Source organism: Dicentrarchus labrax, unplaced genomic scaffold, assembly GCF_905237075.1.
Source record: "Dicentrarchus labrax unplaced genomic scaffold, dlabrax2021, whole genome shotgun sequence".
Taxonomy (NCBI): domain Eukaryota; kingdom Metazoa; phylum Chordata; class Actinopteri; family Moronidae; genus Dicentrarchus; species Dicentrarchus labrax.
This window is the reverse complement of record NW_026136720.1, coordinates 10,123,568-10,148,599: the sequence shown is the minus strand read 5'-3', so window position 1 is coordinate 10,148,599 and position 25,032 is coordinate 10,123,568. Positions and strand designations below refer to the sequence as shown.

At 40.2% G+C, this 25,032-nt stretch overlaps 2 protein-coding genes across 6 annotated transcripts; one reads left to right on the top strand and one right to left on the bottom strand.

Annotated features, from left to right (window-relative positions):
• The first annotated feature begins 841 nt into the window (after positions 1 to 841).
• LOC127352903 (F-box/LRR-repeat protein 14) lies at positions 842 to 3,512 on the top strand. Its single transcript, XM_051381736.1, has one exon. It carries the CDS (start codon positions 1,423 to 1,425, stop codon positions 2,632 to 2,634), a length of 1,212 nt encoding a protein of 403 aa, XP_051237696.1. The 5' UTR covers positions 842 to 1,422; the 3' UTR covers positions 2,635 to 3,512.
• Positions 3,513 to 4,638: 1,126 nt separating this feature from the next.
• Positions 4,639 to 22,225, bottom strand: LOC127352902 (ELKS/Rab6-interacting/CAST family member 1). 5 transcript variants are annotated; one of them, XM_051381731.1, is made up of 22 exons: positions 22,005 to 22,225; positions 19,900 to 20,709; positions 19,569 to 19,757; positions 16,700 to 16,991; positions 15,708 to 15,835; positions 15,536 to 15,613; positions 15,295 to 15,450; positions 14,991 to 15,158; positions 14,597 to 14,764; positions 14,337 to 14,474; positions 14,051 to 14,191; positions 13,641 to 13,781; positions 13,284 to 13,477; positions 12,821 to 12,832; positions 11,979 to 12,114; positions 11,739 to 11,870; positions 11,403 to 11,459; positions 10,634 to 10,794; positions 10,275 to 10,422; positions 9,290 to 9,385; positions 8,028 to 8,213; positions 4,639 to 7,548 (listed from the first exon to the last, which is right to left on the bottom strand). In XM_051381731.1, the coding sequence occupies exons 2-22, from the start codon at positions 20,443 to 20,445 to the stop codon at positions 7,411 to 7,413; spliced, it is 3,405 nt and encodes a 1,134-aa protein (XP_051237691.1). In that variant the 5' UTR covers positions 20,446 to 20,709; positions 22,005 to 22,225; the 3' UTR covers positions 4,639 to 7,410. The 5 variants fall into 5 exon arrangements, with proteins under 5 accessions (XP_051237691.1, XP_051237692.1, XP_051237693.1 ...); XM_051381732.1 differs by having other exon boundaries at positions 15,536 to 15,610; XM_051381733.1 differs by lacking the exon at positions 11,403 to 11,459 and having other exon boundaries at positions 15,536 to 15,610.
• Between the last annotated feature and the right edge of the window lie 2,807 nt (positions 22,226 to 25,032).

Sequence of the window (25,032 nt, the reverse complement as noted above, 5' to 3'; positions counted from 1 at the left end):
AATTCAGCATTATTAATAATAATGCTGAATTAATATTAATAATGCAGCATTATTAATATTAATTCAGCATTATTAATAATAATACAGCATATTAATAATAATACAGCATATTAATAATAACGCAGCATTATTAATATTAATAATGCTGAATTATTATTAATAATGCTGTATTATTATTAATATGCTGTATTATTATTAATAATAATTCAGCATTAATATTAATAACGCAGCATAATTAATAATAATACAGCATATTACTAATAATACAGCATTATTAATATTAATTCAGCGTTATTAATAATAATACAGCATTATTAATAATAATACAGCATATTAATAATAATACAGCATTATTAATAATAATTCAGCATTATTAATAATAATACAGCATATTAATAATAATACAGCATTATTAATAATAAACAGCATTATTAATAATACAGCATATTAATAATAATACAGCATTATTAATAATAATTCAGCATTAATAATAATGCAGCATTATTAATAATGCTGCATTATTAATAATAATGCTGTATTATTATTAATAATGCTGCATTATTAATAATGCAGCATTATTAATAATGCAGCATTATTATTAATAATGCTGCATTATTAATAATAATACAGCATATTAATAATAATACAGCATTATTAATATTAATGCTGCATTATTAATATTAATTCAGCATTATTAATAATAATACAGCATTATTAATATTAATGCTGCATTATTAATATTAATTCAGCATTATTAATAATAACGCAGCATTATTAATATTAATCCCAGTAAATAAAATAGTGCCGATGCTGGTCTCCGCCACTAGAGGCCGCTGCTCGGAGGATGAACTCGCTGTGAGCTAATAATCTGATTTGTGGAGATCCGGGATGCTCCGACGCTGCTGGAAATGCCTCAGACGGTGAAGGAGGAAAGTTTCTACAGTCGAAAAGTTGTCGGAGACGCTTTGCGATGAGCTGCAGTAAATATTACGCCGCTGAGGTCAGCCTGGACGCGGAGGTCGTTCCGCTTTTGAAGCTCACAAGTTTCGACCGCTAACGCCGACATCTGCTAACGTTAGCCGCTATCGCGTTAGCCTAGCCGGCTAGGTAAATATCACGGCTGCCTTTCGGGAGTTTTCCCCGCATCTGCGTCCACGTCGTCAACACACGAACTGTGGCGCTGGTGGTCGTACCTGTGCCATCGTTTTATGAAATATAACATCAAGTTTCTCGCTCCTACGAGATGGGTGGAGGGTTTTTCGTTACGCTACACGCGAAGCTAACTGGCTAACTGTAACGTATGCTAGCTGACATTAGCTAAACGTTGCCAGCAACTTCTGCAGGAGAGTTTCGGAGAGCTCACCACGACAGTATTGTCGCTCACAGTCAGCCTCTGCTGCCGCAAGCAGTCAGCCTGCAGTCATGTTTGAAATGGAGACACATATATCGTGCCTTTTCCCGGAGATCCTGGCCATTATTTTCAGTTATCTGGACGTGAAAGACAAAGGAAGAGTAGCCCAAGTGTGCGCGGCCTGGAGAGACGCGTCCTACCACAAGTCGGTGTGGAGGGGGGTTGAAGCCAAGCTCCATCTGCGGCGAGCTAACCCGTCTCTGTTCCCCAGTCTGCAGACGAGGGGCATCAAGAAAGTTCAGATCCTCAGCCTCAGGCGCAGTCTGAGCTACGTGATTCAAGGGATGCCGCACATCGAAAGCCTTAACCTGTGCGGGTGTTTCAACCTCACAGACAACGGACTCGGACATGCCTTTGTGCAGGACATCCCATCCCTGCGGGTGCTGAACCTCAGCCTTTGTAAACAGATCACTGACTCCAGCCTGGGTAGGATTGCCCAGTACCTCAAAAACCTGGAGGTGCTTGAACTCGGGGGGTGCAGCAATATCACAAACACGGGCTTGTTGCTCATCGCCTGGGGCTTGCACAGACTCAAGAGCCTTAACCTGCGCAGCTGCAGGCATGTGTCCGATGTGGGCATCGGTCACCTGTCCGGTATGACCCGCAGCGCCGCAGAGGGCTGTCTGTCCCTGGAGAAGTTAACTCTGCAGGACTGCCAGAAGCTGACCGACCTTTCTCTCAAACACGTCTCAAAGGGCCTAAACAAGCTCAAAGTGCTCAACCTCAGCTTCTGCGGAGGGATATCAGACGCAGGGATGATCCACCTGTCGCACATGACCCACCTGTGCAGCCTCAACCTGCGGTCGTGTGATAACATCAGTGACACGGGGATAATGCATCTGGCCATGGGCTCCCTCCGGCTGTCTGGACTTGATGTCTCCTTCTGTGACAAGATTGGAGACCAGAGCCTGGCGTACATCGCCCAGGGGCTGTATCAGCTCAAGTCCCTCTCCCTGTGCTCCTGTCATATCAGTGATGATGGCATCAACAGGATGGTGCGCCAGATGCACGAACTCAAGACCCTCAACATTGGACAGTGTGTGAGGATCACAGACAAAGGGTTGGAGTTGATCGCGGACCACCTGACCCAGCTGACAGGGATCGATCTGTACGGTTGTACTAAGATCACCAAGAGGGGTCTGGAGAGGATAACGCAGCTCCCGTGCCTTAAAGTGTTAAACCTGGGACTGTGGCAGATGACTGAGAGTGAGAGAGTGAGGTGAAGGCTCTCTCCTGTTTAGTATAAATGTCTTTCATTGTGTATAGTTGTTGTACTGAGAGGGGGACTACCTGTGTCCAAATTCTTAATTTTACCTTCTATACTGTGACTAAAAACAAGGAGAGAGACTCCGTATTGATCACTGGAATATTGTTCACCTCCGCTGCAATACTCCACTCTTACTCACATGTTTGTTTCAGTGTGTCTCTCTCTCTCGCTCTCTCTCTTTTCGATGTGCATTGTTTAATCTCAGCCTGTGTACAGTTCTTACTCTCTAGCTACCTCACCCATCAAAACACAGGAGTGCCTACTATCGCTTAATACTAGATTACATTGCATATTTTTGTGACTCGTATACCGAATGGAGATTTTTGATATTTTAATAAAAGAAAAAATCTCATTGCAGAATAAATAGTTAGGCATTTTAACTCTTAACAGAAAGGCTGGAGTACCTTGTATTGAAGTTTTGATAGAATGTTTTTTTTTTTTGGTTGTTTTTACTTATGTAACCAATATTTTTTTGTATTGAATGACTGTTGTTGACAAAATTGTACTTCAAATTGAAGTGGGTGGATCACTCCTGTCTGTCTTTTGTTTACCTAATGTATAGTTGGCTATGTTTTCATATTCCTGAGGAAATGAGTATGTATCAGATGTTCCAGTATGCTACTCTTGTCAAAGGTTCATCAACACAACTACAGTAAGGCGTAGTAATTAACCGCTGCCAAGGCTATATGCAATACTTTAAAACTGTTTATCAGTGGTTTTTCTCCTGAGGAGCTTCCAACGATAGAGTATTTGTTTAAAAAAAGCAGTAATTTAAGATTGTTTTATATTCATACAGTAGTGATATTTATGAATAAAGATGGCAATTATGTTTCAGTTCTGTGTGTTTTACTAGAGTTTATAATTTGTTTTATTTAATCAACTATTTGATTTATAAGATAATTAGAAGAATGCCTTTTAATATCTTACTTTTCCTATTTCAGTAGGGCAGCCACTAAATGAAGTTTGCAGTAAATTATGTAATTAAAATAGAGATTATCATAATTTCACAGCAGGTTAATACCATTCACACCTTTTACGCCTTAATCTGACATTTAAGCTTTGGATTATAATGTGAGTCTGTTGTAGATTTACACTCAGAGAACTAAGTGTGGTTCAGTTATCTTGTTGGTACTTTAGGGAAAATTTCAAATAATACACAGCAGAGCTCAAAGACCCATTTAACAGCTCACTACCCTGCTTAGCTATCTTTGAGTATGACCCTACAGTCTCCTACAGAGTTTGTTTGAGGAAATAACCCACAATCCACTGCTCTGAAATGTGTGGGGATTATACATGATGATGGAGAGCACAGTGTTTAGTTGTCCCATAAGAAGTTTTGTATTTTTGACCCTGGAAAACAGCAGAAAGCACATTTTCAGGTCCATTTGGCAGCTGTCCTGTTCTGGAGCTGCTCCTTAAAAAACAGAAATCAAACCACTACAACTGGATCAACTCCTACCTGTTTAGGAAGATTGTGTGATATTAAAAGCTCACAAAGAGCCCCTAAATGGACCATGTGGGGTGAGATTGAGAGGTTTTTTTTTTACCTTCTTGCACTCTGAACACTGAACAGATAATGTCCAAGTCTGTAAAGGTTTAAAACCTGTGTGGACATCAACTCTAGGGGACTGACACTGGCCTCTGAATGGGAAAGCAAGATGAGACATTATTTGAGTTGTTAAATAATAAATTTAACACAGCCGATGGGCAAATCAGTGGCCAATTAATGTAACTTTAAATTCTGCTGCTATTGATGAGTCTTCCTGGAGGAGCGCACATATTTGCACAGGATAAACGTGGGTTTAAAAACTTTATTTTGACACTTTAACTCCACTTAAAAGTCATACAATTTGGTTCCCAATAATGAGGATAATAGGCTACAGTGTAAAAGTACCTGCAGCTGCAAATGTGAAACGAGTTGGAGAGCTCAAACTGGTTTAAAGAATAAAAAACAAGAAACCAAGGCTTATAATTTATTTATTTACATACATACAAAATCCAAATAACTCACAAACATGTCTGTTTTGCTTTCTTTTTACACAGTTTTGATTAACACGAACAGACAGAAGGCAGTACATTTCTTATACAAATGCAAAAGAAAGAAGGAAAACAAATACCATGAACTTTGACAGAAGCCCCTTAATCAGCTCTGTGTTCCTCAATAAGGAGTCGAGAAAAAGAGATGACGAGACATTAAGGCAAGGGCAGGGACACACAGGCCAAAGTAAGGGAAACACTTAAACAATGCTTTCTTCTTTCTCCGAACCCGGAGGTGAAAAGTGAGGGGGGGTTAGAAAATAAAAAAAGTCCACTCCAAGAGGGTTTGACAGACAAGAAGTACAAAAATAAGCATCCAACTAACATCCTCCAAACCTGAGGGGGTGTGTCTTGTTTTCAGTAAAATCCACCCACCTAAAGTTATCTGTAAATCTAAAGTTTGTTAGAAAAACTTCTGGATGCAATGTGTGTGGTTTTTTTCCTCCCATGTTACATTTCTTTTTTTTTAATAACAGCAGGAGGGGCCATGATGGTTGGAGACTCATTTTTATCCATCAGGCACAGTCTGCCTTTGACATCAACCAACAGAAAGAAGAAGAAAAAAAAACAACTGACGTAACAGATAAGAAAAAAACAACACTGGAATCTCAGGATAATACATTTACATCACCTTATGGTGAAAATATATAAAAAGAATTAATTAGAAATGAATGCAAGAAAAGTACTCTCCCATCACACAGTCACGGTTTTGAAAACGTTTGTAGTTCACACATTATTTTGACACAAGATTTTTTTGACACTTCTCTCCTCAGTTTGTGCTGAGGACACTAACTCGACGGCCGTTTTTGTTCAGAGCAGCTCGCTCTTCAAGATACTGTGCAAACATTCAATGCATATCCATACAGTAAACATTTTTATATATATATATGTATTATATTTATATATATCTCTATAGAACATGACTTTCCGCAAGTTATGGCAGTACTGTCACACACACACATTTTGTCCTGAAGACAAAATTAGACACAAAAGACAACTGCACTGCTTTTAACTTTTCAGATTATTATTTTTTTTTAAAGAATGCACAACACCTTCCACTTAATTACCTTTATTCAGTCACTGTACGTGTTAAATATCACGTTATTTACAAACTCATCTAAAAAGTCAAAATCTGCTGAAAAGTGACTTTCATTTCCTGTAAATGTAGATGCACTTAGTAATTAAAAACCTCAGCCCTGAAGATTTCAAAAAATACAATAAAAGGAGGCATCACTTGCATTTGTAAGTGATCTGAAAAATACAAGAAAAAAAAGGTGGTGGTGGTGGTGGGGGGTGTCGCTTGTATTCTTCAGTGATTCAGTCAACAAACTAAAGATCAGGTGGGCTTTAAGTAACATCTATAGAAACTTTGGATGAGACTGAATGATCAGTGGATCAGATCGAAAGTTCTTACATCATGCCTTAGCACCAATATTACAGAGAAATAAATATCCCTGCATTAGGTCCAGTACTGATCTCTGTGCATGCTCCAAGGCCACTAGAACGTTCTCAAAAAGAAACATTGCATACCTCATAAACAAGTGGACGTTGTGTGCAAAACCATCTAAAAACTGAATACGTCACCAAGAGTAAAAGCTTTTTCTTGTTTCCTCTCTCTCTTACTCAGACACTCGTATTTGAGAACATTGTGTAACTAAAAGCTGACCTTGGATCTGTGTCAAAAGGTCAGGCCTTGATCCCCCTCTTATGTCGATGACCACAGACGACACAGTAAAAAAAAAAAAAAGGTACCTACGGTTTAGTCCTGGCTACGACGACACATCCACAGCTCAAAGCCGGGAGAGGAAACATTTGGAGAACATGCTGCATTTATTTGGTTAAAAAGTGGCATTTCCTAAGTGTTCAGACGATCGGCCACCAGTCGCTGCATTTCTAACTAGTGACTGGTTTCCATCCTATTAGCTAGGGAACACCGACTAAAATACAAAACAAGCGTCTAACATGGCTCCGTGATTTACCCACTGAACTCCTCTCTGCTCCCCTCTAGATGTAGCAGCTCCCCAGTTAAGTTCTAAGACCAAGTGCTTTCCTGCCCCCTGTGAGGAATACATGTACTCCCTTTAAAAAAGAGATTTGTGAGAGGAATCTGAGATAGAAGTGAGTGAGGTATCTGTGCTTCCGGCTGTGAATGAACACGTCTAGGGAGAGTAAAGGTTGGCAGTAAAACTCCAAGACTTTGTGCGGAAGTTGGCTTCTTTCATCCGATATCCTTTCTCTCCCAAAGCACCTGTGCCTGACGTACAGGTGCACAATTATATTATTAAAGTATATTACGAGCAAAAATTGAATTTGGTGAGTTCACAAATGCTTAAAAGGTTGAGCTTATAACTTCTCTTTCCACTGCGACACCGCCATCTACCAGGACAGCCAGAGAGTAATCGGATATTTACTCAAAGTGCCATATTTGGTAACGCTTCCACAGACTTTGTGAACATCCCTAATTCAATTTTGCAGGCCTGACATTAGAGAGACACGAGACAGGAAAGCACTTATAAGTTAAGAAAGTTTGTTCCAGGGCGGACGAGGGGAGTGAGGAAGAAATGCTCAGTGGGGTGAGATAATGCCCCAGCTTTCTCTCATCCTTACAGGAGCCTCGTTGAGTGGAGGTAGGGGGAGGGGCTCAGCTACAGGTGAAGACCAGGCGTCAGCTGGGTTGTGTCTGAGGTCAGAGTTGTCAGCATGACTCCTCCAGGGCGTTGACAACCTGCTCCAGGATATCGGGGCAGTAGTCTGCTATCTGCTGGAGAACGGAGTTGGCATACTCCTGCAGCTCTCCGCTCTCCTTCTCACACACCTCCAGCTCCCGCTCCAACTGGGGTGGAGAAAAGTGCATGAATTAGTTTTATTTCAGAGTTTCAATCCAACCGGAAACAAAGTTATGAATTTTGCAAATAATAAAATGCATGCTTAGAAATGTTTGAAGTTAAAAACTTAAATTAAATTAAAATCACGCATTTACAGGACAAAAATAACAGATTTTTTAAATGTGAATTTAGCCAAATTTATCCGCTTTCAAATCAGAATTTAAAAAAACATTTGATTGATTTTCCCTTCTGTATTTTTATTTCCTTGTCTACTATTTTCTGTTTGTGTCTAATTTAATTTAAATTGTTCTTGGATTGATTTAATTTTCTTAATTGTGTTTTAAATGTGCTGCATAACTAAACCTTCCTCAATCAAGAAGCAAACTAAATTCTCTGTAATTATTTATGCCAATATACTTGTTATTTATATTACAAATTGGTAATGTAAAGATGATTAACAGAGAGCGACTGAGAGATCCTCCTCTACCTGTTCCACACTCATCTTCTGGAGCTCCTCCTCCCAGTCTTCGGGGTCGCTGTGGTGGTAGTGAGAGGGTGGCGTGAGCTGGCTGAGGATGCTGGGGTCCCGGTCGTGGCAGAGGTCTGTCAGGTGAGCGATGTAAAGCTTGAGCTTACTGCGGTTCTGGGACAAGGCTAGAAGAGGGGGAATCATCTGCAGGGTCGGAGTGCGGAAGAACAAAGGAAAAGAGCGGTAAGGGATACATGTAAATATGGAGGAAAAAATAATTCAAACTACAAACCAGAATTTTAACTCCAGTTTCAAATGGTTGAACATGATGAAAGAAGCACAACACCCCACTTGCATGAAAACAAAAAATAAAAACACCTGCATGCATGCTTATGAACTCACCATCTCACATTAGAGCCAACACTCTCCAGTACATTATTACAATATATATATATATATATATATTTTTTTTTTTTTGGTATTATTTATGCATGTGCAGCTCAACAATGTGTCTTACAACCCAACTTACTCAACTTACTCAACCACTGATTAAGCTAAAAGGTTAAAACCGTTATCCAATGCAACACCTGTCTATGTGGGTCAAAATGTGAGGAGCTCATCGGTGTCAGAGCAGCGGCATGCAGAGCTAAGATGATTTAGCCTGAGGTGATGAGACCGGAGCCGGGATCAAAATCCATCTCATCCTCTTAGCTTGTGCATGCAAACACACAAACACACAAACAAACACAGCACTGATCCCTATCCCGTACGCCACTAAACAGATATGAATAGAACAGTGTTAAAGCACGGGATGAGTGGTAAGATCTGCTCTCACAGAAAAGACCAAACAATGATGACAATGACCATCAACGGGAAGAAGAGAGGAATGAAGTTTGACAAAAAAAAAAAAAAAACAACACAACGAATGGAAGACGAGTAAAACATGCCATAGAGCATAACGATGAAGAAAAGTGTGACGGGTTTGGCTTTACACACGAGCTCACCCTTCTGAATAAAGAGAGAGAGAGAGGGGGAGGGCAAAAGGTTGGCTACGCCCAAATACCCTCCTCGTCATCCTGTTAGCCACAAGAGCCAGTCGCAGCATTAGAAAGGAACATTTGGTTAGTTTGTATAGAGACAAAGTTAAAATATTAGTTCCCTTCAAACAGTAGGCATCAGTTCAACCTTCTTTACGTTGTTAACAAATCAATTGCAGACATTTTAGAGAAGCTGTCCAGGATGAAATGGAAACATTACTAAGGGATGGTTGGATAAGCTACCTGATCTGGAGAGGGTTTGTGATTTGTCTGGTCAGGGGCAGTCTTCAGATGGTCATCCTCATAGTTGTCTGCCATTAGTTTCATTCTGTTCTGAGTCTGGAAATCAAATAATCAAGAATAAAAAATAAAAACAACACAGAAAGAGTGATGTGATTGAAAACAAAATCCTTGCCAACATTTTATTAAATAGCTTAATGACTGAGGGACAAGTCTACATCCTAATCGAGTCAGCAAGAGACAGAATATAGGCCTTTTCCACAGTAGATGTTTTGACTCACTGTAAGAAAAGCATGTAATGCATCTAAGGCATAACAATACCAGGACCCTAAAACACCTAATACACTTTTGTATTACAGTTCACAACATCACAATGTTTTAAGCATAGGAAGCTGCCCCAGATTGTTCGAAAACTTAACTTCTGCTAAACAAGGAGATTAAATGCTATAAATAAATAATGATGCTGATCAAAAACACTGAACATATATGTTTCAGAGAATTATGCCCGTTTTCAAATCTATTTTGTGTATGGAATTTTTTTTTTTTTTTTACATTTAATGTATTTTCCAGCAACGATTTAGGAAAAAACGATTGTGTAAGTTTAAAACCTTTGTTTGGAGCCAGCACACAGAGAACCAGTCAGGAGCCTGTTTGATATGGAGCCATTGTTTTAGTTTACTTTTTGATTGGCTCATGGTTAGAGAGCGAGAGAGAGAGAGAGTGTATATAATGGGGCACTTTAAATAGTGTGGGTAGAAAAAGTTATTTGGCATGTAACTATGCAGTCTGTCTGGTGATAAATAACACAAACTATTGTGACTGAGCCACAATAACACCCGGTGTCTGGTGATACTGCTCTATTCCCTACTGCTGAACATATTCTGTGTGAGAGGCGTGTAGGAAAGATTAATGGAAATAACATAAATGTGTGTATTCAACGCCTCAATAATGCATTCCCCTCCGTGAATAGCAGCAGCCCCCTCCCCACCTGCTGTTTGAGCTGTTGCACCAGTCTGTCCTTCTCCCGCTTCAGCAGAGCCACCTCATCCTGGGTCTTCTTCTTCTTAGAGGAGGACAACTCCAGCAGGGCAATGTTCGCATCCTTCTCACTGATAGCAGCCAACAGCGCCTCCTGCCTGTAAGATGGGGATGAAACAACATGGCATTTGACCACAGAAGTAAACAGCTCAATTATCATTTATTATTCATTGTGCAAAATCATCCTGCCAGCTGGGGAAGGCCAAGATTGGATGACATTTTACAACATGAAGGTAGCAATCGATACTCCAGTCTACTCCACCCTCCTCTGTATGCCAGTGTGTGTGTGTGTGTGTGTGTGTGTCTTACTTCATCTCCAGCACCTCCTCCAGGTGTTTCCTGCGCTCAGCTCGGAGGGTTGAGAGGTGTGCCTCTTTCTCACCCAGAGACTGCTGGGTGGAGGCCAGCTTGGCCCTCATGGACTCCAGCTCCTGCTTCACCTTCTCCATGGCCCCCAGCAGCTCCTCCATCTGGGAACACACACACACACAGTCATGAATAGAGTAAAGCAGAACATCTAAATCCATCAGTGAAAACAGGGTCTCCCCACCCCCCCAAAGATTTGCCAGTATGAACTGCTTTAATAAGAGGCAGGGGCAGCAGAATTCATGTGGGCTTTTGGGAAGGACTAGGGGGCAACTATAACACAAATACCATTAAACTACAGCACTAAATTTCATTTACCTGATATTTATTTAAAAAGGGCACAAAAGTACCATTGTTTCATATCAACATATGCTTTAATTACAATCGACTGAATGGAAGAGTGAGTAATTCATCCCCATAGGCTCAGTTTTGACGGCTACTTGGTGTATGAGTCAGCCAATTAATGTTTCATAAGCAAACAGCAGGTAAACAAAATAACATGAAAATTACACAGGCTGGAAACAGCATCACCTTACAAAATAATGCAATCCATCGAGAAAATCAACCTCAAAGTCCCCAAAATCTTCACAAACATATTTATTGCAGGGTTGTTGTGTGGAATTGCATGGATTGTAGAGGCATTGCTGTTATTTTGTCCACCCCTGTAAGTGTTGTTGCTCACCGATCGAGGTCACATGTACTGGGCTCATACCTTAGACCACTTAAAGTGGGCGAGGTTGGACTCATGCATTGGTTTGAGTGAGTGCTTCTGAGAGGCAGTGTGTAGCAGAGAGAAAACAAGAGAAAACCATAAGCAAGGATGATAGAACTGAGAAAGAGACGGAGGGCCAGAGGAGAAGGGGGAAGTGAAGAAAAAGATGATAAACACCACAATGGTAGGAAAAAGGTAAGGGAGAAAGAATCTCAGGATATGAAGGTCTTTATTTTATCTGTATGTAGATGTGTTATGCATGTACTGTAGATGTGATCCTTGTGTGATTGATATTGCTTTGTCGTCTATGTGTGTGTGTTTAGGAGGGTAGTGTACCTGTTTCTCCTGGAGTGACCTGGCAGCCTCCTCCTGTGCCAGTACCATCTCTCGCTCAGCAGTGATCTGAACGCTCTCTCTCAGGGCCTCCTCCAGCTCCTCAATGCGCTCCGCCTTCTGACGCAGATTGTCCTTCAGAGCAGGAGTAGAAAAAGGTCAAATTATGGTTTGCTAGACACTGACCTAGTAAGTAAGTTCAAAAGGTTCATACAGTCCAAGTGAACCGCACACATGCCTCACCTTCACCTGTTGGGAGTTCTCCGACAGGTTGTCCTCCCTCTTCCTGGCCTCCTCCACGAGTCGAGCATTCCTACTCTTCTCCACCTGCTCCTTGTGCTTCAGAGACGCCACCTTCTTCGACTGGTCCTTCATCTGCCTACAGGGACACCACGGGATACATGGGAGAAGTTACAAAAATAGACTACTATGGTCCCACCTGACAGGTAAATGTAATTTATCATTGCAATTAAAAAGAAATGGTTAACTGGGAAAGAGATCTGCACTAAATAAATATGGATCTGGTTGACAAGTAGAAGCACTTGTTGCTTAGAATATCTACTAATAATAGCATATATATGTGCTTGTTGACTCACATATTATATCAATGATAATTTATATAAAATGTTTATAAGTCAGTTATGATTGTGGCCATCTTATCAATGTATGCTAAGTAAATACACGGTCAGGCATTATATAAAAGGCATTTTCAAATCCAAGGCAACGACATAAAGACATGTGATCCTATGAAAAGCTATCCTTTTTAAACACAATGACATAACAGTTGATACCATAGCCTTACAGACTGGCTGTGGCAAGATTTTAGACAACCCTGCAAAGAGTGAATCTTAGATTTGACTCGGGGTGAAAGACCGAACAATAAGAAGGCGAAAGGGGAAAAATGAGCATGAGTAGAAGTATGAGGAAAGACAAAGAGTTCAATATGTCAGGACCAGGCAATTGCTTGCGGCAGTGCAGACTATTGAGAGGTAAGAGGTGCGGAGAAACAAGGGAGAGAAACGTGAGAAAAGGACAAAGGGAAAATAAGGATGTTGGTGGGAGAGAGAAAGAGAGCAAATACTAACCTGGAGGCGAAACTGGTGGGGTGAGAGGTTTCCGGTGTAAAGACAAGAAAGCAGTAAAGAGAAAAACAGACTCAGACCAGGAAGATGAGTCAATATGAAGAAAAAGGAGAAAGCGCTAGGATTATGTGGTGTCTCTGACTCTAGTGTCACATGGTTCACAACATACACGTACAAGTAGAAGACAAGAATCGAAACAGAAACATTATATGAAAGATGGCTTGCCATTGCCAATTACCGCAGCCGTACCTACCAGCTTTATAAAAAGGTCTGCTATTAACATTCACCACATCAGCTTTCAAAGCAATACTGCTTAGATGCCAAATGGCAGATGGCCAAATTTAAACTAAAATCCAACATTTAACACAGTAGAAACTGATAAAACTGATAAACATTCATTCATTACTGTATAGTGTTTGGGGCAAAGCTTGAACACAAAATCACCAACATGCATGTTTCCACCCACCTCTCCAGCTCATTGATCTTTTTGTCCTTGTCATTCTTCTCATTCTCCATTTCCCGAAGGATCTCCAGCAGGCGGTCCACCTCAGCCTGGGCCTTCCCAGAATCCTCTTTGTGGCGGGCCACTTCCTGCTCAAGGTTCTTGATGCGCTCGGCCAGCTCGGTGTTGGCCTGAGCCTCCAGGGCTGCATTTTGAGCCTGACAAAAGGACAGGAAGAGTGCAGTTAAACTCACTTCAGTCTCTGCAGTTAGGGGTTAGAAAAGCGTCAGACTTAAACAATTTAAAGTAAACATTTAGTAGCATCATGTCGATGCTGAACTGGCACACGAGCTGCCCGATTTCATTATTTGAGGATCTCACTCTCTTAAGCTGGTTCTCCACTTTGAGGCATTCCTCCCTCTTCTGCTCCAAGGCGATCTCCAAACTCTTGAGTTTGGAATCTTTCTTCAGCCCTGAGGAGGCGAGAGATGATGCATGCTCCTTCAGGTCCAACAGCGACGTCTGCACGTACACACACACACCCACGTACACACAAATATAGATGAACCACATAGATGAACCTGTTCCAGATTATCAAACTAACAGCATGGGACTGAGAAGACTGAAAATACATTAGATCTAATAACGGTATCCATGACTCATCGAAAAAGAGGCTAATGGAAAAAAAAAAACTGATGCTCATATCTGACAGTAATGTTTCACTTTATTTATAGAATCACAGTAAACAAAAGTTTCCCTTGTCTGTGTGAGCTTGTGTTCCCATTTCTCACCTCTCTGTCTGACAGGTCTCCCTGCAGTAAACTCACTCTCTCCTTCAACTCTTTCAGTTCCTTCTTGTTACAGTCGAGCTCCTCCGTCTTCTCCCGGTCGTCTCTGTCTCGCTGCTCCTTTAAACGCTCAATGATGCGCTCCTAGGAGGAGGAACAGACAACTATCACTCATGCTGCCTTCACAAACACAACCAACACATGTGTTGCTAAAAATGAACATGCACAAATAAATACAATCTACATTTTGTAGTCAGAAGTAACTTGATATGTGCAGACATAAATTCACCTTTTCTGCAAGAGACTCCTCAAGTGTGGTGAGAGCAGTGTCAGTGTTAGAAGTGTCTGCCTGCAAAGACTTCACTCTCTCCTTCAGGCTGCTCATCTGCTTCTCCTTGTCCCTCAGCTGCTCCTGCAGGTTCTCAATCTACAGAGCACCATCAAAATTTAACATCAACCACAGGACATACACTGTAGTATTGATGAATGCATCTTTGTGGTTGTTTCAGACAACATAAGAGCTTTGAAACAGGTCTTAATCCAAATCACCTTCTTCTGTAGCACATTAACTTTGCGCTCCTTAACCTCCAGCATGTCCTTGAGGTCGTGGATCTCCCCGTTGAGTGTACCCTTCTCTTCTGACATTTCTTGAATCTGCTTGCTCTTCTTATTCAGAGTTGTCTCCTTCTCCTCCAAGCGCAGGCGCAAGGCATCCACCTGTTCAGAAAAGGTACAACAACAATTACTGACCATAACTGTGTCATGCTCAAAGTGCTCAAAACAAAAACAACAGGACAACTTCCTAAGATACAGTGACTTCTGTGCTTTTGGAAGAACAATTCTCTCGCCTCACTGCACAACATATGTACCCTTTAAAGCGCCCATGCCATAAACTTATTCCAAAGTCCTCCGGGTGTATAGCTGCAGTATGTATCTGCTGTACCTCTGTCTGTAAGATGGCAGCTCGCTGCTCCTTGGCAGTGAGAGACTCCTTGAGGACTTCAATGTGCTGCTTGCTGTCTGAAAACTGGTTGGTGAGCGTCTCCAGTTTGGTCTGCAAACCAAGCATCTCAGTGTCCTTCCTGGAGAGGTCCTGCTTCACTTGTTCCATCTGAAAAACATGAGACCAAGGGGGACAGAAAATGATGAGGGATGGACATGAACTTAGCAAACTGAAGTCTGAGTCATCCTGAATGTAAGATGCAGCAGTCCGGTCAAACCGAACTCCATTTCATGTATCGTTAGACCTTGTTCTTCATGAACTTGGTGTGGCTGCGGTAGACCTCCATCTGCTTCATTTCCTCCTGACGCTCCTCGCAGCTCAGGAGTCCGTTGGATTTCATCATTAGTAACTCCTCCTCCATGTCTCTCAGGCCCCGCTCCATTGAATTGATTTTTGCATCCTGGAGTTGATAAAGAGGAGTTCACGAATGTAGCACAGCACATTAACATAAACATAGTAACACACTTCTCTATTTAAATCCTCACCTTCATATCTATGACAGTCTGTAGAGCCTTAGTTTTGGTGGATTCAGGGGTTCCCTCGTATCGACGGTGCAGCTCCTGCTGATTCAGATGAAGAACACATTGCATGCATGTGTAAATTATCTATGTGCACTTTCACAACATAGCTAGACCAATGAAATTATCTGGACATTACCTCTCTTAGTGCGGTAATCTCTCTGTCTCTCTGGTCCAGTAAACTCTCAAGGTGATGCCTGTGCATCTCTGCATCAGCCAGTCTCCTTGTCCGCTCTTGGTCCTCCTCTGATGCCTTGGCAGATGGCCCTGAGACAAGAATACATAACAACTCGGTTACCAAGTCGAAGAAGTCAGTAGAAAGACAGTCATGTAGTTCAAAGTCTTTGCAACAGCCAAGCTGAGCACCATAAGCCTTATGGTTAACTTGCAGAAGCTAACACAGGAGCTAAGACTTATTCTTTCTCTCTACAAAAGCTCATCTGTTCAGCAGGGAAGGATATCTGAAAGCACTGGATTCACAACTCCAGAGCCAATGTGAAAAAAAAAAAGCAAATAACCAAACAGCTAAAGCACACACCATTCAATTCATTTGCCATTATTTCATTTATTTAATATATTCTCAGGAGTTTAAATCTGTTTTAGGTTTCTTTTTAGTATCCTGCATCTGGTTTGTCACGTGTGATGTCTCTTTATGTTATGGTCTTAAGAACACAAAATACTTATTATTCTGGGAGACACCTATGCAAAGGTCTTTGCATGAAGCCTTGGACGTTCTTAGCCTCAGAATCATACAGTACTTGGGTTTAAAGTATGTATTGTGGTTAGTTTATGCAGCAAAGAAACCCACAGTTGGCCAACCAGGGAGAGAGCTTGGGTGGAGCTGATGGGGAACCATCGTAGCTTTAAGTTATTGCCTGAGACCGAAACATTTTAAGACCCGAAATGTTTGTGAAGTATTTCAAAGAGTTTGCTGGTTTGACTTTAATGTTGTTGTTTTGATTTTGTAAAATAATCAGAATCAATTGGCCAATAAAAGAACTGCTCTGTAGCACAATTCTGCATTGGCTTCAACATTCAGCCAAGGTGTTTGCCACTTGTAAACAGTCAAGTCTTCACTGATACTTTGTAAGGATCAATAAGCCGTAAACACTACTCTTCCGAGGCTCAAACCTTTGCTTTGCAGCATCTCCAGAAGTTTCTTGATGGACTCGTCTCTGGCTCCCAGAGTTTGCTTCTGTGTGTCAATCCTCAGTTCCATCTCCTCCAGGGTCTTTCTAAGGAGGAAGAGCTCTTTGGCCTGCCTCTCGTGCTCGGCCTGTAGCCGCCGGTAGTTCTCCTCCGTAGGTTCAGATGTCAGGGCCAGGTCCCGGCCTTGGCTGGCGGGGTCTTGCTGGAGCAGCTGGTTCAGATCCCTCTGGATCCTCAGCTCATCCTGAAGAGCCTGAACAGTCATCTGGAGATGCTAGAGACAAATAAGAGACACACATACGTTTGTTTGTTTCTTTCTTCTGTCTGTTTGTGGACTTCTGTCACAGGTGTATATGGGTTGATGGAAATTTATTGATTATCTAAATACTATTGGGGCGTTTCCCACCCTACTTTATGGGAATGGGTCCTGAAAGAATATTGTGTTACAGCCTGTTAAAAATCCACCTCTAATCATGACTGAAAATTAAGCAAAGCCGTGACAGATGCACCCCCAACAGCCAGGCATTGTGGACAGTGTTACATTTCATGCACAGAGAAATACAAGTGGCGAAATACAATCAGCCCAGTATAGTATTGCATTGTTTGTGGCATCTGACGCCGGGGACACTTGGCAGAGCTGCTGTGAGACAGTAACACAAGGCTGTGTTACACTCTGGTCTGAACCAGCTGCAAGCGTTTTCAGACGACAGAACAAAGAGAGAAGTCAGTGTCTGCCTTCGTTTCTCTCTGTCCTCCTCCTCCTCCTTCTCCAGCCCCCTCCCTTTCCTCCCTTTGTCATTCTCTCCTTCTCTCTCCATCAGCACACACTATTCATCTACCTTGCCTGCCCTGCCCTATCTCTTCCCTCCAATACTCTCACCTCTCCTCTCACTAACCCTCCCTTTCCATCACCCTCTCCACCCCGTGACTAAGGCTGACTCACTGCTGTGACTGCACCGATCCACCCTCCCTCCCCACGCACACACAGGCAGCTACACACACACACACCTTCTCCCTTCCTCAGCCCTCATATTCTCACTCTCTGTGCCCGAGCAGAGATAACAGTCAGGTGTTTGCGAGAGCATAAAGAATAGGAGCTATGATGGTCTAAACTAAAATGACCCAAACACAGTGCACCTACAACCAAACCTCTGCTTCAGATCATCCACAGCACTCGACACAACTGTGTTAAAGTCAAAATGTTAAAGATGCTCATATCTGCTCCACTAACATCAGTACTACTGTTTATTAGTTGATGAAACATCACTGGCATTTCGCAACATCCTACGATAAAAAGGTGATATTTTATCCATGTGGCAAGGAGATAAATGATCATTATTAGTGAGTATCTGACCTTTTACTAAATGGGAAAAGGAAGATGATGTTCTATTTCACACTACTATAGACGAGGTAATAGTTGGCACTTATCACGGAGAATGACAGGCAAATACGCCTTGTAGTAAGGATTCTGGAAAGGCTGTGGCCGTCACGCATATCAGCATAGAAACTCAACAAAATGATATGCATAAACATAAATATAAACATTCAATTGCAAACTTACTAACGGTCAGTTGGGCCTACATTTAATAAGGGCATGCAGTTTAACTAAAGCCGTAATTACTCAAATGCCTTTGAGTGTGTGTGTGTGTCTGTGTCTGTGTCTCCATGCTTTCCGTTGTATGCATGCCAGCGTGGGAGGAGGAGGCTGACATATGAAAGCAGACATCTTTAAATTACAGCACCCACTGATTAGCCCTGCACTAGTCGGGCATTACTGGGAATTAGTCCACAGCGTGATTTTGTGAGTCAGCAGAGTGAAAACAGCAAATTACACAGATCTGCCCATCCATTAAGAATCACAGTGAAACAAAGACTATTTCTCTTCATTAATGAAACTTAATTTGTACAATCGCCACAATATACCGTAGGTTTTAAAAATAGACCATGCGTTTGTATTTATTCACTTACTGTTATCAAATTTATATTTGTTAAATGTGTACATACAGTATGTATACATGTGTGCAGGCTGACACAGAGTGCTGAAGGAACTGGCCCTATAATTTTGCAAAGCCAGTGTCTCTATATTTAAGATCAAGAAGCCAAGGATGAGAAAAACAAGTGAAAATGGACACAAAAGCAGTAACGGAGAATGGAAGGCATGTGAAAATGTTGGGTTTCGGCACCTAACTGGACTGTGCGTAATAGAGGGGGGAGGTGTGAGGACTAAATACTAGAAGTTTCACATCTTGAAAGGAACATTTATAAAATGAGTCAAAGCAGTCGACACCAAGTTACAAACACTACACATAGACATGTGTATTTTCTTATAGTCTGCTCTCAGTGCTTCTTTTCATTTTGAAAAAGGCACATAGCCAAAATACTAAAATCAGAAGTGCTTTATGTTACATGTGACGACATTATTAAGTTGGTTTCATATTTTCCGCTGTACATACAGTGTTTTAAATTTGCACCGTCTCCACATTTCTATCCTGTTCACCACATCCAGCAATTTCTAAAACATACAGAAATGCTAATGCTGCCATTAGACTTACGGCCTCTTTCATCTATTAAGCATGAGCATATAGCTGCATGTAAGAGGATTAACTAGATGTTCAAAAACTGCCTCTAACCTATGCAGAGAAAGGAGAGAGAGAGAGAGAGAGAGAGCGCGATAGAGAAGCACACTAGTACTAAAGCTGACACACTGGATGAAACGCATTTATCCAGTCAAACATGTTCACCATAGGCAGATTGATGAGTCTATTTAGACTGCTGATGACAACAAAAACAGTAATTGTGAGGCAAAAACACGAATTCTATCCATTCAAATAAATATAAAGGGAACACCCACCTGTGCTTCATCTTGAATCACACGGTATTGTTCCTTCCAGACAGTGATCTTAGAAACTTCATCTTTCCTGAGAGCTCGCTCTTTTTTTAATTCTGGGCTCCAGAAGGTCTTGATTGAATTCATGGAGGAACTGAGCTTGCTCTCCTTCACTTCCACTTCTCGCCGCAGCATCTCATTCTCACGCAGCACCTGAGCAAGCAGGATAAAGGAGTGGCACATAAATACAGTATCGGTGGCCTGTCAAACCTAGCAAGTCAAATGATTTATCAAAAATAATTCTACATCCTTGATAGAGAAAATCTGCAAATTGGGAGAAAAATGAAAAAAATACCTCTTTCAGCTGGGCCTGAAGGTCAAGTATGGTGTTGTCTCTGGCCTGCCTTAGAGAATGGGGCACAGTGGAGGCCATGTGGTGGTCCCCAAAAGCTAGAGCATCACCTGCCATCATGCCTGCTGGCAACACAGCATTCCCAGGCACTGAGGTGGAAATGTTGGGGGTGCTAGCAGCCACAACTCCACTGTTGCTGCCCCTCGACCCATACGTCACCCTCTGTCTCCCCATGGTTGTCACTGACCCGCCACTCTTGGGAAGGTGGTCCCCCGCCATGGCAACCTCATTGTCACTCAGGTACATTGGTCCTGAGGTGGCGTACGCGGCGTTGAGGGACTGGATGTTCTCCATAGAAAGCGTCTTGCCTCCCGCTCCTCCAGGACCCCCTCCACTGCCTCCAGTGCTGTTGGTGCGACGGTGTCCCATCCGAGGAGATCGGGGAAGTCGAGGGGAACGGCCAGATCCCTGATTGCCAGTACCACCGCCATCTCTTCCACCACTATGATTGGCATCCCCTCTGCCGACAGAGCGGGCACTACCGTACATCTTCTGCTAAATAGAAGAATACAGCTGACAGCTAAACTGAAGTACGACCTCGAGTGTCTGTATATCTCCCTGCTTAATTTACGGTTGTGACTTGTCACCAATTGTGTGAATGTGTGGTGGTGATCCTGCTTCAACCGGAGATGGTGGGCACAATGTTCATGATAAAACAGAGGTCTGATGCTCTCCACTTCTAGGGACAGACACTGCTGACAGACTTTCCTGTTCCAACAGGAGCTCCCCAGTGGTACAAATTATGACACCAATCTGTAAAAAAACAACAACAACACAGTCGTTCCCGAGAGAAAATAACATACATAAAGCATAGGTTTACAATTAATAATAACCAGCAAACGAGTATCAAAACCCAACAGAATCATCATCAAACAAGCCACAACATAAGGGAACCGTACATTTAATGTTAGGTCCACTTTTAAACATTTAACACACTGGGAATGAGTCGGGATGTCCACTATGTGCTTGTCTTGACTGGATTTCCTCATGCAGTAAAAGACAGTTATGTAACTGTATAAAGTCATGTCTTAGAACAAAAAAAAAAAATCCATCCCAGATGGGGTCAAAGTCCCTGCTAATAGTAAACCTATTATATCTGATCTGATTTTAGGTTTTATCCTTTACAAAGAGCTGTAACATTAAAACTGTTATATATATATATATATATATAAAGGTATATATAAAGACTTAAAAGTAGACTTGTGTACGGAAATGTATGCAACTACTCCGCTTCGTGCTATGTTTTATATGTATTTTTTTTCTTTAAAAGCTTCACACTGAATTGAACCAGCCATTTAACTAAAGTGGGCTCGTCTGCGTGGCCTTGCTGGAAGCTAACCGTTAACCGGCTAACAGTAACGGCTGACATTTCTCCCTCCAACTGCCGTTAACGGCTTTATCCCCTCTCACTGTTGTAGCTTCAGACGTGTGTTTAAAAACTGCTTGGTAGATTAAACTCTGCGGGATAAAAAGAAAAAAAAAAAATGTTGAATTTCTTATATTTGTGTGTGTCTCTAATGTGCTGACGCTATGGATTAACACTAGCAAGGGAGGGAACCGGGAGAGAGGAGGGAGGGAGGGAGGAGGGAGATTGTCCATGGTAGGAGAGAAAAACGTAAAGATTTAACATTAAATACACACTGTTGACTATCAAATACACAGCTAGACATCCACATGAGACACCGAGCTTGGGTTTTTAGTCATAATATAACACATTAAGCCTGAATTAAAGCACAACGACACCGTACAGGGATCTCGCCTTTGGAGACACCCACATCAAACCCATTTTCCTCCACCTCCTTTTTCTCTCTCGTTTCAAGCTTCATCCGGAGAGACTGTGAAAGGGAATATATATATATATAACTTATATATGTATAACACAACATATAACGTTACCTCGCCGTGACATATGGAGGCTAGTGCATCCAATCTTATGTGGTCAAACCTCTCTCTCTTTCTCTCTCTCCTCGCTAAACACAATAAGCCAGTTGGTGGTGGTAAAAAAAAAAACCCTCTCTCTCTCTCTCTCTCTCCCCAAACAAACTAACCTTTCTCGGTGTCTGCTGGAGCTCAAACCGGTGCCAATGCTGGATCCTCCGTCAAGTGTTAATCAGCCGCAAAAAACCGTCATTGTATGTTAATTATTCGGTTAGATGTCTGTCTGATTTTCCCATCTTTTGCTTTCTTTCTTTCTTTTTTTTTTTTTTTTATGCCAGCAGTACCAGCGGCTCAGGAGAGCCAGGGCGCCTCAGTGACGTCAAGCCTCCTGTGCGCGTTCACGACAGTCTTTCTCGCCACGCTTGAATTTTAAACGCGCGGTCACGAGATGGTGGTGGTGGTGGGGGGTTATGATAGAGACTAGACTTAACAACATTTTGATTTAAAAATAATAATATATGCATAGCTTTGAATAAATATGATGGGATACGTAAAAAGTTGTGGTCAGTTCACAATTATAACAACTTTTTACGTATCCCATCACACTTATTCTAAATTATATGAAGGATAAGGATACTAGAAATTAATAAGTTACAGTTACAGTTGTTGTTTTACCTTACTAGTTTGGTCAGATTGTAGGTGTCCCTTTTCTACATTGTCAACACACGTTAAAGCTGTTTGTATAATATGTTTTTAAAAATAAAATGATTTTATTGCAAGGTTGTAATAGGATTTTTTTATTTATATTCACAAACATCTCTTTTTTCTGATTCCTGCAAGGCTTTACATATATTATGTATTCCCTAAAAGTATTATAATATAATATGATAAATTAGTATATATACATACATGTTATAATTTCATAAAAAAAAGTTGTGTAATAAAAATAAAATTACAACATGTATTGTGTATATACAAATACTTGTAGATAATACATAATATATATAGAGCCTTGCAGGAATCAGAAAAAAAAAATATTTGTGTATGTAAAAAAAAAGAAATCTAATTACAACCATGCAATAAAATCATTTTATTTTAAAAACATATTATACAAACAGCTTTAACGTGTGTTGACAATGTAGAAAAGGGACACCTACAATCTGACCAAACTGGTAGGGTAAACAACTGTAAAAAAGAAGATTTTTTTACTCTTATTCTATTTTAAATTAATTTCTGGGTATCCTTATCATTCATATCATTCAGAATAAGTGTGATGAGATACATAAAAAGTTTAAAAAAAACATTAATTTCTGTCAGTCACACATTGGGACAGGCAATGTGGCAGGTGTACTAAAATGAAAACTTGTGGAATACCAAATGAAAGTTCTTCATGTTTCTGTTTTGCTTTTTTACAAATGACTTATTATTTTCTTTTTGACAACCCTGCTTTAGTTTAATGCTAGATGTCGAGTTGGTCCTGGTGCTGCAAGTTGGTCCTAACATTTTCTAACTCGTCCTCTTGATTTTTATTTTCTATCAATTAATGCTGTTTTGTTTGATTTTGAATGTAAAAATACATGTATCTGGACAATTGTATACTTTTATATATTTAAACATTTTCTTATTTGAGATGATAATCTCTATGGGTTTTTAGTTTTCCTGGTGCATTTCCCCACAGTGGGGTTATGGACCTACATGTGGGATGTTTGCCATCTTCCAGGGTCATACAGTGAATTTTGTATATTTTATATATATATATTAGCATATATTGTATATATGTTATTACTGTAAGGTACATATGCTCTTATTATATTTCTATTTCAATTTTTAACTTATATGTATATACCTACTTTATATATACATTTCTATTCTATATATATTGTGTTAGATATTGTAATATACAGATTATTTCTATTCTTTAACATTGTGTGCGCACCTTGAAGAACTGTAACAAACAAATTTAATAATCAATAAAGTATTTTTGATTCTGTCAATTCAGTAAGCAGACACTGATGTAGTAATAAGATAAGATAAGATAGACTTTATTGATCCCACACTGGGGAAATGCATGCTACAGCAACTCCAGATACAACACAAGAGATAAGAAAATACACATTAAGTAAACATAAGAATAGAAAAATACAATATATAATGAAACTAGAATAAGAGAATAAGAGTTGTGTGTACAATTTATACAGCTTTTTAAAAAAAAACATTTAATTGATATGGAATATTTCACAGGTTACAGCAGGTTAATGTAGTTAGAATATTTACGTCTGACATTAACAATAAAATATTAGTTAGACTTTGTGAATATACTGTGTTCAGCATTGATCTTTACATTTTGTGTGAAATGATATAAAATCAGATATACATGTGGCATGTTTAGTCAACAAATACCAGCAGGGGGCAGTGTTTACTTAAAGGAAAATTTGTATCTGCAAATGGTTGCTCCAAAAAAAAAAAAAATCATATTTTCTTTTTCACAATATTAAATAAATTAAATTGAGTCCTGTGTATTTATAACAGAATGTCAAGGTAGTATATTATGACAAAATATTTTTTTTTTCCCTGGTGATTTGTAATCAGAAATTAATTGGAACAAAAGCATCTGATCTCTAGGCTTATGAATAACTCATCCTGATGTATGTTTAATGAGACCATATCTTATTTATTTATATAGTATATCTTATATAATTTGGTAACAGGGCTTCAGCTAATAACAGCGTGATCAAAGTAATACGTTTTGCCAAAACCTGTTTTAAAATAACCTGTATTACCTGTAAGAATAACATGTTTAACAGTGTTAATGGGAGGTAGGATCAAAAATCATAAATAAATACAATTAAATAATAAAACACAAAAGGCATATTACAAATTTGTTTTGAGTTAAGTTTTTTTTAAATAAAATTACAACATGTATTGTATATATACAAATACTTTTAGATAATACATAATATATGTAAAGCCTTGCAGGAAAAATTCAAATTACAACCTTGCAATAAAATCATTTTATTTTAAAAACACATTATACAAACAGCTTTAACGTGTGTTCACAATGTAGAAAAGGCACACCCACAATCTGACCAAACTGATAAGGTAAAACTGTAAATTACTCCTATTCATTATTTTTATTTTATTAATTTCTGGGTCTCCTCATCACTCATATCATTTAGAATAAGTGATATCTGTGAGTAT